Source organism: Cydia splendana, chromosome 14 (genome assembly GCF_910591565.1).
Source record: "Cydia splendana chromosome 14, ilCydSple1.2, whole genome shotgun sequence".
Classification (NCBI taxonomy): domain Eukaryota; kingdom Metazoa; phylum Arthropoda; class Insecta; order Lepidoptera; family Tortricidae; genus Cydia; species Cydia splendana.
In genome coordinates, this window is record NC_085973.1 from 5,411,630 (window position 1) to 5,431,695 (window position 20,066).

Sequence of the window (20,066 nt, forward strand, 5' to 3'; positions counted from 1 at the left end):
TGCCTGTTTTCCATATATTTGGGTATTTTTGCTACAGCCCATGAAGAAAAGGAGTCAAATTGGGCCCAGTTTGCCTTCGAGTATTTTTGACGTGTCGCCTTACGTACAAGTGTTTGTAACGTCCTTTGTGTTAAATAATGTATAATCTATGACGTCATGAAAAATCAAGTTATTTTGAGACACTGTTCGATAACTCCTGTACTAGTACAGAGTTGTCCTTTTCTAATTAATAATTATACAGTTAATTTAAATTAGAGGGGTAATCATTCTTGCTGGTTAACTTTTAAGGCGCGGATTTGAAATACAAATTACACCTAAGGTAAAAAATTGTTTAGATTCTTGAAGCGGATATTGATAGTCAATTTTTTTCTAAAGTATATTGCAAGAATACTGAAATATACAGATTTTATTGTTTTCTTAGCTCACACATTCCTTGACCTAGTGTTTATGAAGCGGACATAAGGAAGATACGTGACTAATAGCTGTATGACGTAAGCCGCATATGGATGCCAACTGTTCAAAGTTTCATTTTTCATACAACAATTTTTGTTTAGTCACGATATAATCAAGACTATTAGATCATCGAGATTAAAAACACAACTCGCATCAAAATAATTCATGTAAATTCGTTCGAGCCACGAGCGCCTACGACTTTTTTTGCTAAGAGCCGAGCCGTATAAGATAATAAAGTATATACGCTTGTAACAAACCCGATAATTACATTGGGAAGAAATGTCTGAGCCTGCAGGCAGAAGGCTAATATGCCAATGAAAGACCATCCGACTAGCAAGTGGCTAAGAACATAAGATAAGATATATGAGCCTGAATAAGAGCCGAATCTGATGATTGTCATTTTTTTCGTATTTTCTCTATTTAGATAGATTGATTGATTGATTGATTAGAGAGATTGATTTCAATCAATTAATGTGCACAATCCCTGTGTTGCAAACAAGGCATGTAGATCACGCGTCGACCCATTTAGCGGATCTTGCATTTGTTGAATGTACCATTGTCCTCATAATTAACTGACAATTCGTACACCTTATTGCAAAGACATAAGATTCAACGATGGTCAGTGGTCAGAGTATGTAGCTGTTAGTTTGTAGTCGGGCCATGTGCAATTGATGCATCATTGCTTGCTACTTTCAATTGTTAGGCGATTCGAGTCGAGTGAGACCTAGGCTAGATAACAGGCTGAATGTATCAATCGATCCGATTTGTTTTGAGCGTCATATGTCTATATGGGACCCATTGCTTTAAAGCACGCCACAAGCAACCCTAATTTTCAATCAATTGCAACATTTATAACAGGGTTTGATAATTGACCGAAGCGAAGCGAAGGTCTACGTTTTGACTCGGGCATTTTGCTTTCGTATGTCCGGATGTTCTCCTCTACAGGTCGCAATTCTTAACCGATTCTCGTGAAATTTTGTGACCGAATTTTATGACAAAATAAAATTTTTTTGTCAATCCGGTTTTTGGAAATTTTTAAAAATGGCGGAGTCGTGATACCTGGCGCCTAAACAAATAGTCGTATCGATATCATAAGAGTTTTTTCTTTTTGAGACATGTTTACAGAGTTAATAGCAAAAAATGCAGAAAAAAATTATCGCTGGTTTAGGCGGTATTTAGATATTTAGTTTTGTATTTCCGGATGTTCTCCTCTACAGGTCGCAATTCTTAACCGATTCTCATGAAATTTTGTGACCAGATTCTATGAATAAATAATTTTTTTTTGTCAATCCGGTTTTTGGAAATTTTTAAAAATGGCGGAGTTGTGATACCTGTCGCCTAAACAAATAGTCGTATCGATATCATAAGAGTTTTTTCTTTTTGATATATGTTTATAGATTAAATGGCCAAAAATTCAGAAAATTTGTATCACTGGTTTCGGCGGTATTTAGATATTTAGTTTTTACTTGAGAATGAGTAGCTAAATTTCGTCAGCTTTAGTAAGAACTATCATGGCGCATTTTGCAAATGTTCGCTTTTTTGTTTGCATAGGGAGGTCCCTGGTTCCATCCCCAGTTATTGTATGCTGCTACATAACTTTTTGTATTTTTTTATACTTAAATTTCGTATTTTATTTTTTTATTTTGAAAAAATGAAAAAAATCGTATTTTTTATTTTTCAAGCGCGGGCTAAGCGCATTCGTTTATTTTTTGCAACAGATGATGGCTTTTTGCGCTTTAAAGAAAATTTGATTCTTGAATATACGGCGCCATACCTTTGGCCTATGCTCGTCTAGATGGCGACACCATTTTATATTTAACAATTTTTACTCATATCAGTAAAAGAACATGGGTCAAAATCATATGGCGTTCTAAAAATAAAAAAAATCATTTATCCATACATATATACATTTATTGATATTTTTTTTTCATTTTCATTTTAATCCTGTATCGAAAGATGGCAGTAAATTTACTGTGACTACAAAATTTAGTATGACAATAACCCTCTACTACATATAGGGACCGTGCGCGTTGGAGGGTCTGCCATCTTGTGGCCTGAATCGGAAACATGTACATTGCCAAAACAAGTTCTACCATCTACCGTTCTTGTAGGTACGTTTCCTTATGCATAGTAGATTCTGTCATCTTGTGGGCTACATCGGAAGCATAAACGTCACATTTACGCCTCACGCCAAAAATCTGACGGCTCCTATGCTACCCCCTATAGTTCACGCACGCCCACTATAGGGACCGTGCGCGTTGGAGGGCCTGCCATGTTGTGGCCTGAATCGGAAACATATGTGCACATGTACATTGCCAAAGCAAGTGCTACCATCTACCGTTCTCGTAAGTACGTTTCCTTGTACATAGTAGGTTCTGCCATCTCGTGGGCTACATCGGAATCATAAACTACACATCTACGCTTCGCGCCAAAGATCTGACGGCTCCTGTGCTGCCCCCTATAGTTCATGCACGTCCCCTATACACTGTATTCTCTTTAGATTAGATATTTAAATTCTTACTCGAGAATAAGTAACCAAATTTCGTCAGCTCATCTAAATGCTATCATAGCGCAGTTGGAAAGACGCTTACAAGCAAGGATATGGGAATAGGTACCCGGTTCGATCCCCAATAAATGCAATTTTTTTTATTTATTTTTTGCACTTAAACATCGTATTGCTGATTGATCAAGCGAGCGCGAAGCGCGAGGTAAGCGTATTCGTTTGAGTTTTTGTTTGAACATTTTTTAGCGGTTTTAGTTCAAGGGCATGGCTGTTCCAGGAGTCAATTTCCACTTACGTTTATAGCATGGGCGGTCACCATCCATAAATCGCAGGGATTAACATTGCTTAGGGCTAGAACTAGCTGTAGGTTGCTCGTACGTTGCGCTTTCCCGGGCTCAAAGTCTAACTAACAATAATGTTAGTTAGACAATAATGTTAGTTAGACTTTGAGCCTTTTAATTTGGATCGCCTCGCTAAAATGGCCCATAATTTCCGCAAATCATTTTTTCTTCGAGGCAATTACTCCGTTCTCATTTTTTCCCAGTGGAATTTCTTCGCTTTATTTAATTTTTCGTGTACATTTTTTCATAAACTAAATTTTCCTTTTCTCAATTTATTCCCTTTTCTTTTTAATCCCAGTAGTAGTTAAAATAACCAGTAGGTTTTTTTTTCACTGACTAAATATTCTCTATCTCCATATTTTCTCTTTTTTTTAATGCTAGTGGTAAAAATAACCAGGTTTTTTTCAAATAGGTAGGTTAGGGTTATTTTTTTTGATGACCCTATAAACGAAACTGCTCCCAGAGATAGGTAGGTTAGGGTTATTTTTTTTTTGATGACCCTAAAAACGAAACTGCTCCCAGAGATAGGTAGGTTAGGGTTATTTTTTTTTGATGACCCTAAAAACGAATCTGCTCCCAGAGATAGGTATGGTTAGAGTTATTGGCTGACAGCGTTTGGTTTTTTACTTGTAGTTTTTTAGATTATGTTTTAATTTTAGTGTTTTTGATATTTGTTGTATGTGAAATACCTACAAGTAACAAATATAATTACTACACTATTAACATACAGTAACAAGAAAATATTATCCTAGATATTTAAAAGAACGAAAACTATAAGGAAAAGATTAATTTAAAAATATTAAAAATAGGCGATTGTGGAAGAAAACCATTGGGAAAATATGGGAACGGAGTAATCGCTACCGAGAATGAATGATTTCGGGAAATTATGGGCAACGCAAAATATGAGAACGGAGTAATTGCCTCGAAGAAAAAATGATTTTCGGAAATTATGGGCCACGCTCGCGCACGAAGCTTCTTAGTTGCAGTTTACAGGTTAATTCAAAGGTAATGTTGGTTTCCTAACATAGGTAGAGTTAGACCAAGAAAAGTCTGCAGAGATTTTGACACTGGCACAAATAACATTGGCACTGCGTGTGCTGTCAAAATCTCTGCTTCTGCAGACTTTTCTTGGTCTAACTCTATCCACTTTTCTATACAATTAGTATGGCGACGTGTATACTTAAGGGGCATCGACCGTACACTGACATCGGGATGATATTTTTATCATGTTATTTAGTAGTCATCGTGCGTCTCGCTTGCGCCAAAACATGTACGGACAAGAACGAGTGAAATGCACGATAACTAAATGACATCAGTTAGATGTCTTTCTGATATCAGTGTAAGTTTGAATTGGCCTGTTAGCCAAAAATTGTTTCGTATGTCCATATGTTCTACTCTACAGGTCGCATATCTAAACCAATTCCCGAATTTTGTAAGCAATTGATAGTTAAGTTTTTATGGTCAAATTAGATTCTCTAAATTCTTCAAAATAACGGAACCATACATTTATTCAGTTTTAAACTCTGCTCGCGAGGTCTACAGCTCACAGAGCCACTAGTAATAATCTACTTAACAATAATTCTAGCACGATAATAGTAACCCGTAGTAGTTGCCCGTAGAACCGATCGCCATTGGGGCGGAATGGTTCTCGAGTGGCGACCACGTACCGGACGGCGCAGCGAGGGTAGACCCCCACAAGGTGGACTGACGACCTGGTAAAGGTCGTGGGAGTCCGCTGGATGCGGGTGGCGCAAGACCGGTCATTGTGGCACTCTCTGGGAGAGGCCGTCCCGCAGAGGACGTCCTCTGGCTGATATGATGATGATGATGATGATGAATAGTAATCATTATGAAAATTTGCCGAAAGTTGATTGTCAAAGTAAACCATCGACAAAAAAATTGTTAGCACGTGAAATTCAGACAAAAAAACTCCGGCGAAAAGGCTTACCTAACGAAATACCCTTTCCGGAACAGCAAGGCGTCCCTGCCTGTGCAAACTTGCCGACTCAGCTTCAAGCCGTGCAATACGCAGGAGTCCACTACGGAGACGAAACTTCGGTAACCGTTGCCGGGGGATGTCGCGTCGAAATCGTACTGCGGCGCTACCTGGGGAACAGTAAATTTGTGGATTAAGGTGTACACAGGTATATGGGGCTGTCCATAAATTACATCATCGATTTCTGACGATTTTTGAAAAATCATGCTTCAAATGACCCCATTTCCTCCTACTTCATGCTACCGTCATCCAATGTCCAGACCCCCCCCCCCCCCCTAATTTGAAATGACCTAATTTATGAATAGCCCCTATGTATAGTCCGTTTATTTTTGCATTAGAAAGAAGGTAAGCGAATTAAGCGATCTTGCGTGTCTTTTTATTAAAAAACACTTTTTAAAATAAGTCACGGCAAATATGTAACAATTATAAATCATATACGACTATTTACATTCTTTTGCTTTCATAAGTAATATAAACTAATTTTTAAAAGCGTTTTTCTATCATTTTCAATAAAAAGACACGTCAAAATTGTTTACCTTTTTTCTAATGCTAAAAAACGAACTATAGTATATTACACAGTTACACCTAGGGCAGTAAAGTAAGAAATGTCTTTCTTATTTACAGGTGTATACTATTTTCTGTTTGACAGAATTGGAAAGCGGCAGCTTCGTTTAGCGCAGCCTGCCGAAAGTTGACGCTTTCAGCACGTATAACAGAAAAATATTTGTAGTTTGTGATAAACAGATGGAATTAATACATTCTATTTTTTGCCGTAACACATTCAGAATAAAGTCAATATTTAAGTTAAACATTGCCAGATAGTATGATGCTCGTGACTTTCAAATTATTGTGGTACAAGATAAAGGAAATGCATAAAACCATTTTTTTATCACAATCTAGACATTATCAAGACACACCTTGGTTATTATTAAAATTACCGAAACATGAACTCTTCATTATTACTGAAAGAGTTACGGAAAGATTCTAGATTCTGTAATAAGTAGAACCGACACAGACACAAATAATTAAGACCCATTTAGATTACCAACCTAAAATGGCAATGAATTAGTTATTTTAGCTGTAGAAATACTGAGTTAAAATGTCAAAATGTAGACCTACATCACAATAAAAAATATTATAGCACAAATTTGATTTACTTTTAATTTGATAGTAATAAAGGAATTTAAGAGAACACAATAAACGGCACTTTCGAAAGAATGTAACCTTTTTTTGTAGCCTTTTAAGTGCTCAACCATTTCGTCGCGCACTTAATCTGGCGCTTAAGCCACCCGACCTCGCGACTGGACCATCGCCACAAAGGCGTATTTCAAACGACAACCAGCCAAAACCACAGACAACAATAAATTTCGCATTGACACACATCGCGCCGATCATAAATATCGTTCGTTTTGTTTCCTACCATTTTTATGTGGACAACATCAAAAAAATACTTCCCAAATACCTCTGAACGAAAATAAATAAAGCAGTGTGGTAGTAAATGTCAATAATATGCAAAATAATGGATGTTAATCTGGACAGGCTTTGTGATTTGCGAGTCTGCGCTTCAAAGATTAGCCGCGGACGAAATGCCTTCTTAAGGTTTAGGAACACACGGCGGTATGTAACGCCGCGCACCGCGGCGGCACCTTGGAGTTACACAGTAGAACAGTTTGGGAGCCCCTGGTAAGGATTAAAATCACGGGGTCTTTAAGACGATAGTGGACGGCCGCTTCTCCATACAAACTTAGTCCCCATTTTCCACCCTGGCTATTGACATTATGGAATGTTTTAACTATAACCAATGCAAATTATGTACCATACCTATAGTCAGTATCTTTAGGTATTTAAAAAAAAGTAAACAAAATCTACCCTGAAATGTCTCATTAAGCCAGTTGAGGGTAGACGAAAACATTACATGATCAAATAATGTAGGTTAAAGTCAGGTCGTTCAGTGATAGATCCAGGTGGTTTTGTATTTGGTTGGGTAACCAATAAATGTTATAACTACCCGAAAATGTAAAAATTATTTAAATACCTAAAGATACAGAGTATACATATGTTTCAGTAAACAATAATCGTGAACTTGTAACGGCTAAGTAAGTCAAGCATGTGTGTAATTGTTTACATTATATCTTATCAAGTAGGTGTCAATCACCTGAATTGACAATTAAATAAACAATGCTAATAAATGTCGAGACTAAAGTCCCGTTGTTTACCATTTGTTTACACAATGTGCAAAGATTAAATTATTAAGAATAATTACAAAAACATTTAAAGCAAACGGGCGGCAAACGAGCGGAGCGGAAGCGATTACCGTCGCACATGGACACCCACAACACTAGAGGGGTTGTAAGTGAGTTGCCGGCTTTTAACATGGGAGTACGTTTTATTCTTGAAGGTCGTATCACATAAACACAAAATGACAAACTGTCTATATCAATATCTTCTTCTTCTTCCTCGCGGTGTCCCGGCATTTTGCCACGGCTCATGGGAGCCTGGGGTCCGCTTGGCAACTAATCCCAAGATTTGGCGTAGGCACTAGTTTTTACGAAAGCGACTGCCATCTGACCTTCCAACCCAGAGGGTAAACTAGGCCTTATTGGGATTAGTCCGGTTTCCTCACGATGTTTTCCTTCACCGAAAAGCGACTGGTAAATATCAAATGATATTTCGTACATAAGTTCCGAAAAACTCATTGGTACGAGCCAGGGTTTGAACCCGCGACCTCCGGATTGAAAGTCTCACGCTCTTACCGCTAGGCCACCAGCGCTTTTTTGTGTCTAAACTGTCTATATCAATATACGATTGGAATATATCTTCGATATTGTTGAGCAAAATATAAAGTACAAGTTTTTACAATAAGGCTCCGTTTCTAAATAGCTTTTTAGTAACAATATTTTGTTACAGTACAACCTCACTAATCCGGTACTAATGCTGACACAAGAGAGCCGGATTACTGGAAATTAGAGCATATTATTTTGATGTGTTTTTAGTATGTTGTGGAAATACATTTAACAAAGATACTAAATTAATATAAAATTCTACTGTTGTCAGGAACTTAGCCATTTATAAAGAGATTGAAGTGTGATAATGTAAGCGCATATTGAAATGGAAGTGGGCTGGACATACTATTAGAGGAGGAGAAAAATGGAGCAAAACTGTAACACTCTGGCACCCTAGAGGGCACAAAAGAAACAGAGGCAGGCAGTTTAAAAGATGGTCCGATGAAATCCAAGACATGGCTGAAAGGACAAAAACAAAAACATGGACCAGATTAGTTCATAATAAGGAAGAGTGGAGAAGATTGGGGGAGGCCTTTGCCCAAAGGCACACAGAAGCGGTTACCGTAGAATGTAGATTAAGGAAAACTGTAGATATAGTATTTAAAAAAATGTACCTTTTCTGAAATAAGGCTATAATATATAATACATAATGTAAGCGCACATAGTAAATTAGGACATAGAATGTTCATTTGTACCCCAATTTAGTGCCGGATTACTGGGTATACTGGATCATCAAAGTGCCGGATTATCGAATTTCACTGTATAAGAGATTAGTTACCCTTTTTTATCAGTAACCAGACAGTTAGTACATTGTCACTATAATACTGTATAGTACACGTGAAAACATTGACATGAGCTCAAGATTACAACAGTAGTAATAAATTGTATTAACATAATTACTACAGTTTTTTATCTTAATTAGATCACCTATGGCCTACTGCATGTGTCAGTTAAGAACCAGTTGAGTCATTGACTGAGTATTTATTTTATTTATAAACCTTATGGCTCCTCTACACGATGGGCCAACGCCGGCCACTCCAAGGGATGCAACCATGCGGTAGAATGAGATAGCAATATCACTTGCTCCCTCTAACGCATAAATGCGTCCCTTGGAGTGGCCGGCGTTGGCCCATCGTGTGGAGGAGCCATTAAGAGCGCTATTACATTTCGGCGTTGAGCGAGTTTAGGTATTTTACGCGCTGCGGCAGGCCGTGCGAGCTCAGTACGCCGATCCCTTCTACCACACTCGCACTACAATGATGGATTAAACATTCTTGATCCTTCGCGAAGCATATTGAAATCAACCATAACAACACTAACTGTACTTAACTTTTAAAGTTCTAAAACTGTTATTTGGTAAGTACGAAAATACTAAATGCAGTGCAAATGTACATAGGGGCTGTTCATAAATTACGTCATCTATTTTTGACGATTTTTGACCCCCCCCACCCCTCAAATCATCCAAAAATCAAGCTTCGGATGAATCTGTTTCCTCCTACGTCATGTTACCATCATCCGATGTCCAGACCCCCCCCCCCCCACTCCTCCCATTTGAAACGACGTAATTTATGAATAGCCCCATACTTGTACTTATGAAGGTATATTACTCGAAAGAAATTATAGGTACCTACTCGCTTATTTACATGTTTCGTCATTGCATTTGGTACCTATAGGTTGTAAAGTTTGTATCAACGAGGGTTTAAAAACGAACTGGTACTGAGGATCTGATGATGCTTAAGGTGGTCACGGATACCAATCAACCATGTAGTAACATGATTAGGCTCGTTTGATTCGTCTCAACAAGATCTTTGACGAAGATACACAGGGTCTGATGACGGAGCTGGAAGGTGGCCACGGGTACCAGTCTATCATGTAACTAAACAACTTCGTGTTTGGGCTCGTTTGATTCGTCTCAACAAGATCTTTGACACAAGACAATACTCAGGGTCTGATGATGGAGCTGGAAGGTACCATTACCAATCAACCATGCAACTAAACCACATCGTGTTTAGGATCGTTTGATTCGTCTCAACAAGATCTTTGACACTAGGTGATACTCAGAGTCTGATGAATGGAGCTGGAAGGTGGTCACCGGTACTAATCAACCATGCAACTAAACCACTTCGTGTTTAGGCTCGTTTTATTCGTTTCAACAAGATCTTTGACACAAGATAGTACTCAGGGTCTGATGATGGAGCGCGAAGGTGGCGACGGGTACCTGTCTATCATCATCAGCTCCATCATCAGACCCTGAGTAGTTTCTTGTGTCAAACATCTTATTGCGACGAATCAAACGAGCCCAAACACGAAGTGGTTCAGTTACATGGTAGACTGGTACCCGTGGCCACAGTCCAGCTCCATCATCAGACCCTGAGTACTAACTTGTGTCAAAGATCTTGTTGCGACGAATCGAACGAAGCCAAACACGAAGTGGTTTAGTTGCATGGTTGATTGGTACCGGTGACCACCTTCCGGATCCATCATCAGACCCTCAGTACTACCTTGTGTCAAAGATCTTGTTGCGACAAATCAAACGAGCCCAAACACGAAGTGGTTCAGTTACATGGTAGACTGGTACCCGTGGCCACAGTCCAGCTCCATCATCAGACCCTGAGTACTAACTTGTGTCAAAGATCTTGTTGAGACGAATCAAACGAGCCTAAACACGAAGTGGTTTAGTTGCATGGTTGATTGGTACCCGTGACCACCTTCCGGCTCCAACATCAGACCCTGAGTACTATCTTGTGTCAAAGATCTTATAGAAACGAATAAAACGAGCCTAAACACGAAGTGGTTTAGTGGCATGGTTGATTGGTACCGGTGACCACCTGCCGGCTCCATCATCAGACCCTGAGTACTATCTTGTGTCAAAGATCTTGTTGAGACGAATCAAACGAGCCTAAACACGAAGTGGTTTAGTTGCATGGTTGATTGGTACCGGTGACCACCTTCCGGCTCCATCATCAGACCCTGAGTATTATCTTGTGCCAAAGATCTTGTTGAGACGAATCAAACGAGCCCAAACACGAAGTGGTTTAGTTGCATGGTTGATTGGTACCGGTGACCACCTTCCGGCTCCATCATCAGACCCTGAGTACTATCTTAAGTCAAAGATCTTGTTGAGACGAATAAAACGAGCCTAAACACGAAGTGGTTTAGTTGCATTGTTGATTGGTACTGGTGACCACCTTCCGGCTCCATCATCAGACCCTGAGTACTATCTTAAGTCAAAGATCTTGTTGAGCCGAATCAAACGAGCCCAAACACGAAGTGGTTTAGTTGCATGGTTGATTGGTACCGGTGACCACCTTCCGGCTCCATCATCAGACCCTGAGTACTATCTTGTGTCAAAGATCTTGTTGAGATGAATAAAACGAGCCTAAACACGAAGTGGTTTAGTTGCATGGTTGATTGATACCGGTGACCACCATCCGGCTCCATCATCAGACCCTGAGTCAAACTATCTTGAGTCAAATAAATACATATAGAATGTCAGGTCGTTTCAAATATTTTTAATCCTGTCCGGTAGTTTATTAAACTGTACCATTATAAATTATAATACTATAAAAACGGTGCTAGGATCAAAGTCTCTCGTTGCGGTTTACACGCACACAGTATAGCGTTTTACACGGCGCCCGCCGCACACAATGATAAAAAACCTCGTCGTCGCCGTTGAAAATGTGCGGAGCCGACCGACACACGTCCTGCCTCTACAAGCTCTGCCGCGGCACTGAGCTGGCGCAGCGCGCGTCATCGGTAATATAGAGTAGTTTTCAAAAAATTGCCAAAAAATTATAGTAGAATTTCATAAACACTAATGTATACCAACAGTATAAGCAAACGTTGCAGATTGCTTGAGTATGAAAATGACTTCGATATTAAGTAGATTTTCGTAGGAATTGACACTTGTTTCGGAGAGAAAATCGAGTTCGTTTTACTTTGATTTTCTCTTTCTCAAAGGTATGTAAGAAAAATATAGTTTGATATGCCTAAAGTACAGGGTATTAGTAATACAAAATAGCCAGGTTTAGCAGAGTAAAATTCTCAACATTTCCAAATAAGAGCTCGCCATTCAGTGCTTCACGGGGTTTTTCGGAAACGACCATCAGAAAAAAAATCATTACTAATTTAATAAGTCCTTTTTCTAATATTTACAACGATATTTATAAAGATAAGAAGACGCTTGTACTGGAACACGTACTCATTGTTTCTAATAATGAGCGCAAAGTCCTGAATTTCGTCGACTAGTATCATCAATTTTGCATTATTTCGACTTTTCTTGTAAGAGCGCTCTTAAGTTTGTCCAAGAGGAAAACAGACACATCCCTGTTAAGTCTATTGTTCTTATAAGTTCTATTCATCATCTTCCTCACCTTGTCTGGGTTTTTGCCACGACTCAAGGGAGCTTGGGGTCTGCTTGGCAACTAATCCCAAGAATTCTCTAATCCATCTGACCTTCCAACCCAGAGGGGAAACTAAGCTTTAATAGGGATTAGTCCGGTTTCCTAACAATGTTTTCCTTCACCGTTAAGCAACTGGTAAATATTAAAATATGGCCAGGACACCATGCTTAAAACCAGGATGCATGACAAATCCAATTTGGATCAAAATAATTCATGTCTTAACTATTTGAAACACCATTTTCAATACTAAATTTTTTAAATTGAGTTGTTATTTTATAATCAACCCTTTTTAAAGGCAGTGAGCCGTAAATCAAAAGACCCTAAAAATAACTCGAGCCGTATAATCTACAATATCTAAATGAAGGGATGGACATGAACTCTTTAAAAACATTTGTAAGTAAAGACTCCTGTTAATTTACTAATTTAGACAAATAATGTAGTAAATAAAGGTAGTGGACCCCGCAGTAATTCCTCAGCCAGAAAAAACTATACAGTATGATAAAGTATCAATAAATAATAAGTATTGTATAAATATCCAAAGAATAATAATAATAGAATTAAAGTAAATACCTAAAGTCTCAAGTCGTTAATTTCTTTTTACAGAAAAATGCTCCGTTCAAACTTTCTTCACCGGACATATTCATGTAACGTATTGCAACAATATATGAAATATCCAAAAAAATATCCCAGCAGAAATACCAATATTAATAAAATATAATTTTTTGGTGTGTCTTGGACCGGAAAATTGCTCAGTCTAATTTTTTCACTGGAATGCCAGCTTATTGCCGTTTTATACCTACAAAATGAAAATCCAAAAAAATTCCCATGTAACTATACTATTTTCAGAAATTGCCTTTTTACTCGCTGTGGAAAATTTCTCTATCCATTTTATTTATTGAATTAAGTTCACAGTTTTCTTTCCATTCATCTATAAAAACATCCAAAAAAATAACGAGCGCATTAAAAACGAAACATAACGGGAACAGTGTGTAGGGAGTGGAGTACAAGCGGGGTGTGTGAGCGGTACCGGCCGCCGCCCGCGCGCGCGCCGCGCCTCGCCCTATACTACCCGGCGGTGGCGGCTTGCTGCTTTTCTATACTAAAAAACGTAATTCAAGACCAAAAAAACTTACTACAATTTTGCCACAGCTGCAATAATTTTTTTGTAAAATATACTTGGTCAAGCAAATCTTGTCAGTAGAAAAAGGCGGCAAATTTAAAAAATGTAGCGAAGGATTATCGTCCCGCTAGAAGCACAAGGACGCTAATCTGCACTAAACTGCTAAAGGAAGACGGTACATTATTGCGTAACCGCGGGATGGATTTATCTTCGCTTCCAAAATTTCGGTGTCCTGGATGATATTTCTTTTGGATATTTTGGATTTAAGTGTATACGTGACTACTCAGTATATATTTAAAAAGAAATCAGGCTGAGAAATTTTCCACTCTCAGTTCTAAAATACATAAATTTGGGTATGCATTTTTTTTGGATTTTCTTACCCTCTACGCTAAATTATATTCTAAGATCATATAAGAAGAAAAAATTGACAGAGCAATTTTCCGATGAAAATGCGCACCAAAAAAAGGAATTATCATAAAAAAATATTCTCATGTTTGACAAAAGTTTTTGATTTTTTCTAGTATCACATGCTGATACAAATAACTTATTTGGTAAAATAATTTTGGACGGAGGAATTACTCGGTTCAATATATAAACAGATTTGTATTTTTACGTATAAAAACCTAACTTAGGAGTGTTTTTTTTTTTGGATATTTCATATGTTAGTTTCGGCTCATACTATACAATAACCAAGCAAAATTTCATCGACTGAGGAATTAATGCATGGGTCTCCATACAACATCTTGCTTCGTTTACTCCACTAAAAAGCTACCAACAGTAACCACTTATCAAAAAATAAAGCTTGCTCAAATTTGGTTGAATATTTAAAACAAACTTACTATTTCCTAATTTCTTTCAGTAATGACATAACTATATTATTATAATGCATGGGCTTGATATAAAAATTCGCATACTATTGACTAACACATAATTACTTAAACTTTTCTTTCACTTCCCACTAGTTCCCACCTGTTCCCTTGTTTCAGACACTCATGAAATTCTGTGACTTAGGGTGGTATTCCACCTGTCCAAAGTCAGTGCGTCTTACTCTCACATTAAAGCAAAATGTGAGACGCAACACACATTGGACAAAGAAATTGGATAAATGGGATACCACCCTTAAGGGGCTACCCGAGGTTTTCATCGATTTTTGACAAGTTTTGAATCATATCTTCTTTTTTTGCACTACAGGTAGAATTATAAGACAAACGGTTATCGGTTCTTCAATCTTTTATCTCCGGTTTTGTCCACCGGATTTTGAAAAAAATTAATACTTATTTTTTTATGAATTTTTTTAAACATTGTCTAAAAAAACACTTTTTTCGTATCTAGTTTGCAGTGAAGGATCTTACATGTACGAAATCTACATATTTGGGTTCGTCTTTGAAGTCTCGAAAATCGTGTCCAAGGTTTTAATTTTAAACTAATTAACACAAAAGTTATGGCCAGAAAACCAGTTTTTTAGCCTAAAATTGTTCAACTATGATGCCAAATATCTCGAAGACAATGAACTTTAAAGTAAATATGGGATACTATATTGCTTAAAGCCGTTGTTGTTAATATGATAAGCTACAAAAAACATTAGAAAACTAAGGGATTCAGATCGAAGGTCATTGGCGTGGGGGAGCCCCTTAACAGTGCCTACTGTCTTCCTTGGACTGTAAAATGACTCGCGCTGTAATACTATGCTGGTGTTCTTAGAAATTTTGAAACATACTACATATCTGCATCATATGGTGCAGTGCACTCCTAGCAGCAATACTTTTATGATCTGGTTATGCATGTTTTTCTCAATATTGCAGTAGTTCCCAAAGTTGACTGGGCTCTGACCCACCTAACAAAAACTGCCACATTCGGGAACCACATAATCAATGCTGAAAATCTGACCTTAGGGTGGTATTCCATCTGTCCAATATCTTGGTCCAATGTGTATTTGCATCTCACATCTTGCTTAAGGAGAGAGTGAGACGCAATGGTGGAATACCACCCTTACACAGGTATGAGGTACTGAAGGAAAGTAAGTAGTGTTTTAACAGCTTCATCAAACAGACTAGGATAGTTGCCAGCAACAGAGAGCAAGAATTTTTTAACTGCATTTTGTTGTCGGCATGTCATCTCATATTTAATTATACAAACGGGTCTACCGCGCTATACTTTCATTGTTTTTACCTTAAATTCTTACATTTCTGCTGAGTTGCACCAGCTGAAAGTTCAGCCAGTTAGTAAATTAAGCACTGATTGTTTTTACTGTTTTTCATGGCTAGAAGTGAATTTATGTATTGTTATTCTTTTGAGAAAATAAACCAATATCTCTAGATAAAATTGTGTGTAAATCACAGACTTAGTAAAATATTTTATGAGTTAGAAAAATCATGTTATATTATAATCTTAAAATGTTGCACACCCATGTATATGAGCAGACCCTGAGCTTGTTTAGGACCAGGAAATAAATATATAAGAAGTTAAGCTTGAGCTTACCTTGCGCACATGATCCACCAACGGCCAAACAGTATCTATGTGATCTATGAGCGTCATGAACCCCTGGTACAACCGCTGGCCGTTCTCACTGTCGTCCGGCTGGAAGAACGTCGCGTTGTTCTGGCACGAGTCCTTCAACGCCTCGTACATCGCGTACGACGGTGGAGCCCCGTCCGCCGTCTCCTCGCAGCACAACGCCGCTTTTGCCGGAGACTCCGTAAACGACATCTTCGAGTATTTCGAATACTTCACCAAGCCGTAACCGATCCCGCGCGCCCCGTGACTAAACAACTTCAGTTTCATCTGCAAAGATTTTAATATAAACACCACAAGCAATTATTTGTTATGCATGATATTGACTATTGACTGAATAATTACAGAATCCGCCGCGATGTGAGGTTACTGCCATTGTGTAACAATTTTGTTGAGCTTCTGTCAACCAATTTTATTGGTTATACAGCTGTTCATTATTGGTAATGGAGTTAATTGACGAAATTGCGAATACTTCGCCTTTTCGCAGTGCTCTCTTACGTCAATTATGGCACGAGCGAACGACGAACGAGTCAAGGCAAAACGAGTCCGGTTAATACACGACCAAATAATGTACAGCCCAATAATTGGCGTCCACTTTTTTGGATGCGTATTATTGGGTTGTACACTACTGCCCTGTTAAAAGAGTGGCTTCATATTATTGGCACGGACCGAGCTTGTACACCCTGATAACGCTCAACCCAATAATACACGACCCAATAATACGAATCCATTTAGTGGACGCCGAATATTGGTCGCATATTATTGGCCCGTACCGAGAATGCTCGACCCGGGATTGCTCAACCCAAGAATGTACAGCCCAATAATTGGCGTCCACTTTTCGCTCCACACCACAGACTATAAATATTTGACACATAGAGTGATATTCTAGGGATGGGCGACGATTTATAAGTTTACGATTCAATAATGTTGCCATGCGCAAAAAATAAGCAGATAATGGTAAGGTTAAGTAGCTAACATATTATCGCACCGCACCGCGACCTTGGTGCGTCGCACGCATAAGTAAGAGCGAGAAAGAGATATATTTTTTTCCAGACGGAAACAAATTGTCCGATCCATGAAATGCATACTTGGTCAAGCAGATCTGGTCAGTAGAAAAGGCGGCAAATTTGAAAAATTTAGGCGCGAAGGGATCTCTTCCCATAGAAAATTTGAATTTCGCGCCTTTTTTTATTGATAAGATTTGCTTGATCAGCTATAATTAGAATAAAATGACAGAAAAAGGTGCCTGCAATTTGCGAATTTAAAGTAGTAACACACTATCGCACCGCACCACGACCTTTCGTACCGGTAAGTGAGGGCGAGAAAAAGATATCTGTTTCTCGCTCTCATTCATGAGTGCGACGCACCAAGGTCGCGGTGCGGTGCGATAGTGTGTTAGCTACTTTACAGGGTTTTAAATGAGTATAGTTTTCCTGGTTCTTAGGCCCCGTTCGCACGACAGCTTTTTCAACGCGCGTTAAAAATATAACCATTTATGTATTCACACGACAGCGGTGGCGCTTTTTATCCAGTGTTGTTGGATTTTAGACTTTAAGCTTTGGTCGATAAGTCGAATTTAGAGTGCGAACAGATTCAAGCGCTTTTTTAACGCGCGTTATTTAAAACTCTCGTGCTTATGGGGGCTTACTGACTGTCAAATTGGTTTGACGAACTATAATTAAGTCTTCGTCACACAGGAGCGTTTTACGGGTGGCGCGCGAGCGGGGCGTGAGCGTTTTATATATAAAGTAGCTATAGGTGGTCAAGCAAATCTTGTCAGTAAAAAAAGGCGCGAAATTAAAATTTTCTATGGGACGATATCCCTTCGCGCCTATATTTTTCCAATTTGCCGCCTTTTTCTACTGACAAAGAAAAGAGATATACGTTTCTCGCTCTCACTTATGGGTGCGACACTCCAAGGTCACGGTGCGGTGCGATAGTCTGTTAAGCCCCCCATTCACACTCCTACCTTGTAGTCCGCCTCGTAATCCGCCTCGTTGGGTAGGATTGTGTATGGGGGTTGCGGACTACGAGCCGTCCTACAAACTCAAGTAGGATGCCACTTGGGTCCTACAAATCCTACAAGCCCCGCCCACCGCTGTAGTCCGCCGCGTAGGATTGTGTGTGGCTTGTCGTCCTACATTGAGGACTACCGTGTTTGACGTAGGTATAACAACAGTGCGCCCCATTTTTTTGAAATTTGTAAAGGAATCGCTGTTTTTGGACCAGAAATCACCCAATTACTCCAACAAACAATGGAGGAATAGGCATTGCAACAATTATTACCAATACTTAAGAAATATGACGTTCTCTAGCGAATTTTTAGCATTTTCTTTTCCCACACTCTTTTTTATTTTTATCCAATAACAAGAAAATACATAGCAGAAGAGCTATTTTCTTTTTTTAAATTGCACGTAAAGCCCCCTCCAGACTATGCGCGTGAATCGCGGGCGAAGTCGCGAACGCGAGTGTGGAGTCGATTTCGCTGTCTGCGAAAATCGGCGGCTTAACATTTTCAAGAGTAAGTAGAACGACCACAGACCGACACTTGTGAGAAACGAATCAGTACTAGTGATGGACGGCAAAACAGAGGGCCTACCGCGAACCACGTTCTACGTTTTGCCCCTCTGTCGCGCGTGTAAATTCGTACGCAAGTGTGACAGGGAGGCAGCACGTCCAACGTGGTTCGCGGTAGGCCCTTAGTACCGTGTGTGAGCTATTTCTTGCTCCGTAGTCCTGCGAGGCGGACTACAACATAGGATGGTGTGTGAGCTATATCTTACGCCGTAGTCCTGCGAGGCGGACGACAAGGTAGGAGTGTGAATGAGGGGCTTTAGCTACGCGGCGCGCCCCGCTCACGCGCCGCCCGGAAAACGCGCCTGTGTCTTCGTCACACAGAGAATTCTTATTAATAGTTTTTAACAGAAGTAGACCGTTGGAGCTGACCTAAGTTTCTGAGTTACACACTCTCTTTTTGTATTATTTAACGAAGACTTCCTTATTCCTTCGGGCCTGATCGAATCGGTCGATTTGATCAGTAATGAAATTGGCGTCAATCTCCAATTTTAGATTTATGGTGATATTAGAGCCCTCTAAATTGAATAAACGGGTATGTCCTTAAACCACGTCCAAGACCATCGGTGGACGGGCAGCAGCGTCCCTCAAATTCGGTGTACTCGACTGCGATCGCCAACCCGCTTGCCAAGCGTGGCGATTATGGCATTCACCCCCCAAAAAAGGGGGAGGCCTATGTTCAGCAGTGGACGTCTTATGGCTGAGATGATGATGATGATGATGATGAAATTGAATAAATGCCCCAGAACGAAAATACTGACCTCACAAATTGGTATTCCTTGCGTCCGCACCTCATTTTATCGGTAATATCGGTCATTATCGGTGGTTGAATTCGGTGAGCCAAATTGGTATTTGCGTCCGCACCTCCTCATTCGATCGGGCAATTGAATCAGATTGGCGAAAACATGACTAATCTGGATATGCCTTTAATTGACAAGAGTTTAAAGGATATCATACAAATACGACGGAATAAAAATAAACTTGCTTATACTGTTGTGTATTGCTATTGAATAGCTTGGATTGCTCATGATAAAATTAATCTTGATTGAATTTCTTTCAGATCAAAAATCAAGCCTCAACATCGCAATCCCTCAACTCAAAAAAAGATTCCGATTGTTGACGCCATAGATATAATTATTTCCAAAAAGCGTGCACAAATAACAGATGCACGTGAAATATTAGCTGAACTAGCTCACAGATTAATAATATGTGTCTACGGATTAGTATAGCCACCCGTCATACTTTTTTTAGGGTTCCGTACCCAAAGGGTAAAACGGGACCCTATTACTAAGACTTCGCTGTCCGTCCGTCCGTCCGTCCGTCCGTCCGTCCGTCCGTCCGTCCGTCCGTCTGTCACCAGGCTGTATCTCACGAACCGTGAT

General features: G+C 39.3%; 1 protein-coding gene across 1 annotated transcript in view; it reads right to left on the minus strand.

Annotated features, from left to right (window-relative positions):
• LOC134797098 (hormone-sensitive lipase) overlaps nucleotides 1-16,646 on the minus strand; it is a 33,883-nt gene extending 17,237 nt beyond the window's left edge. Inside the window, exons 1-3 of the mRNA XM_063769317.1 lie at nucleotides 16,456-16,646; nucleotides 16,078-16,380; nucleotides 5,246-5,403 (exon numbers count right to left, since the gene is read on the minus strand). Coding sequence (XP_063625387.1) covers nucleotides 5,246-5,403; nucleotides 16,078-16,380 — 461 coding nt within the window. The 5' untranslated portion in view covers nucleotides 16,456-16,646. The remainder of the gene's footprint in view (nucleotides 1-5,245; nucleotides 5,404-16,077; nucleotides 16,381-16,455) is intronic.
• Nucleotides 16,647-20,066: the final 3,420 nt, after the last annotated feature.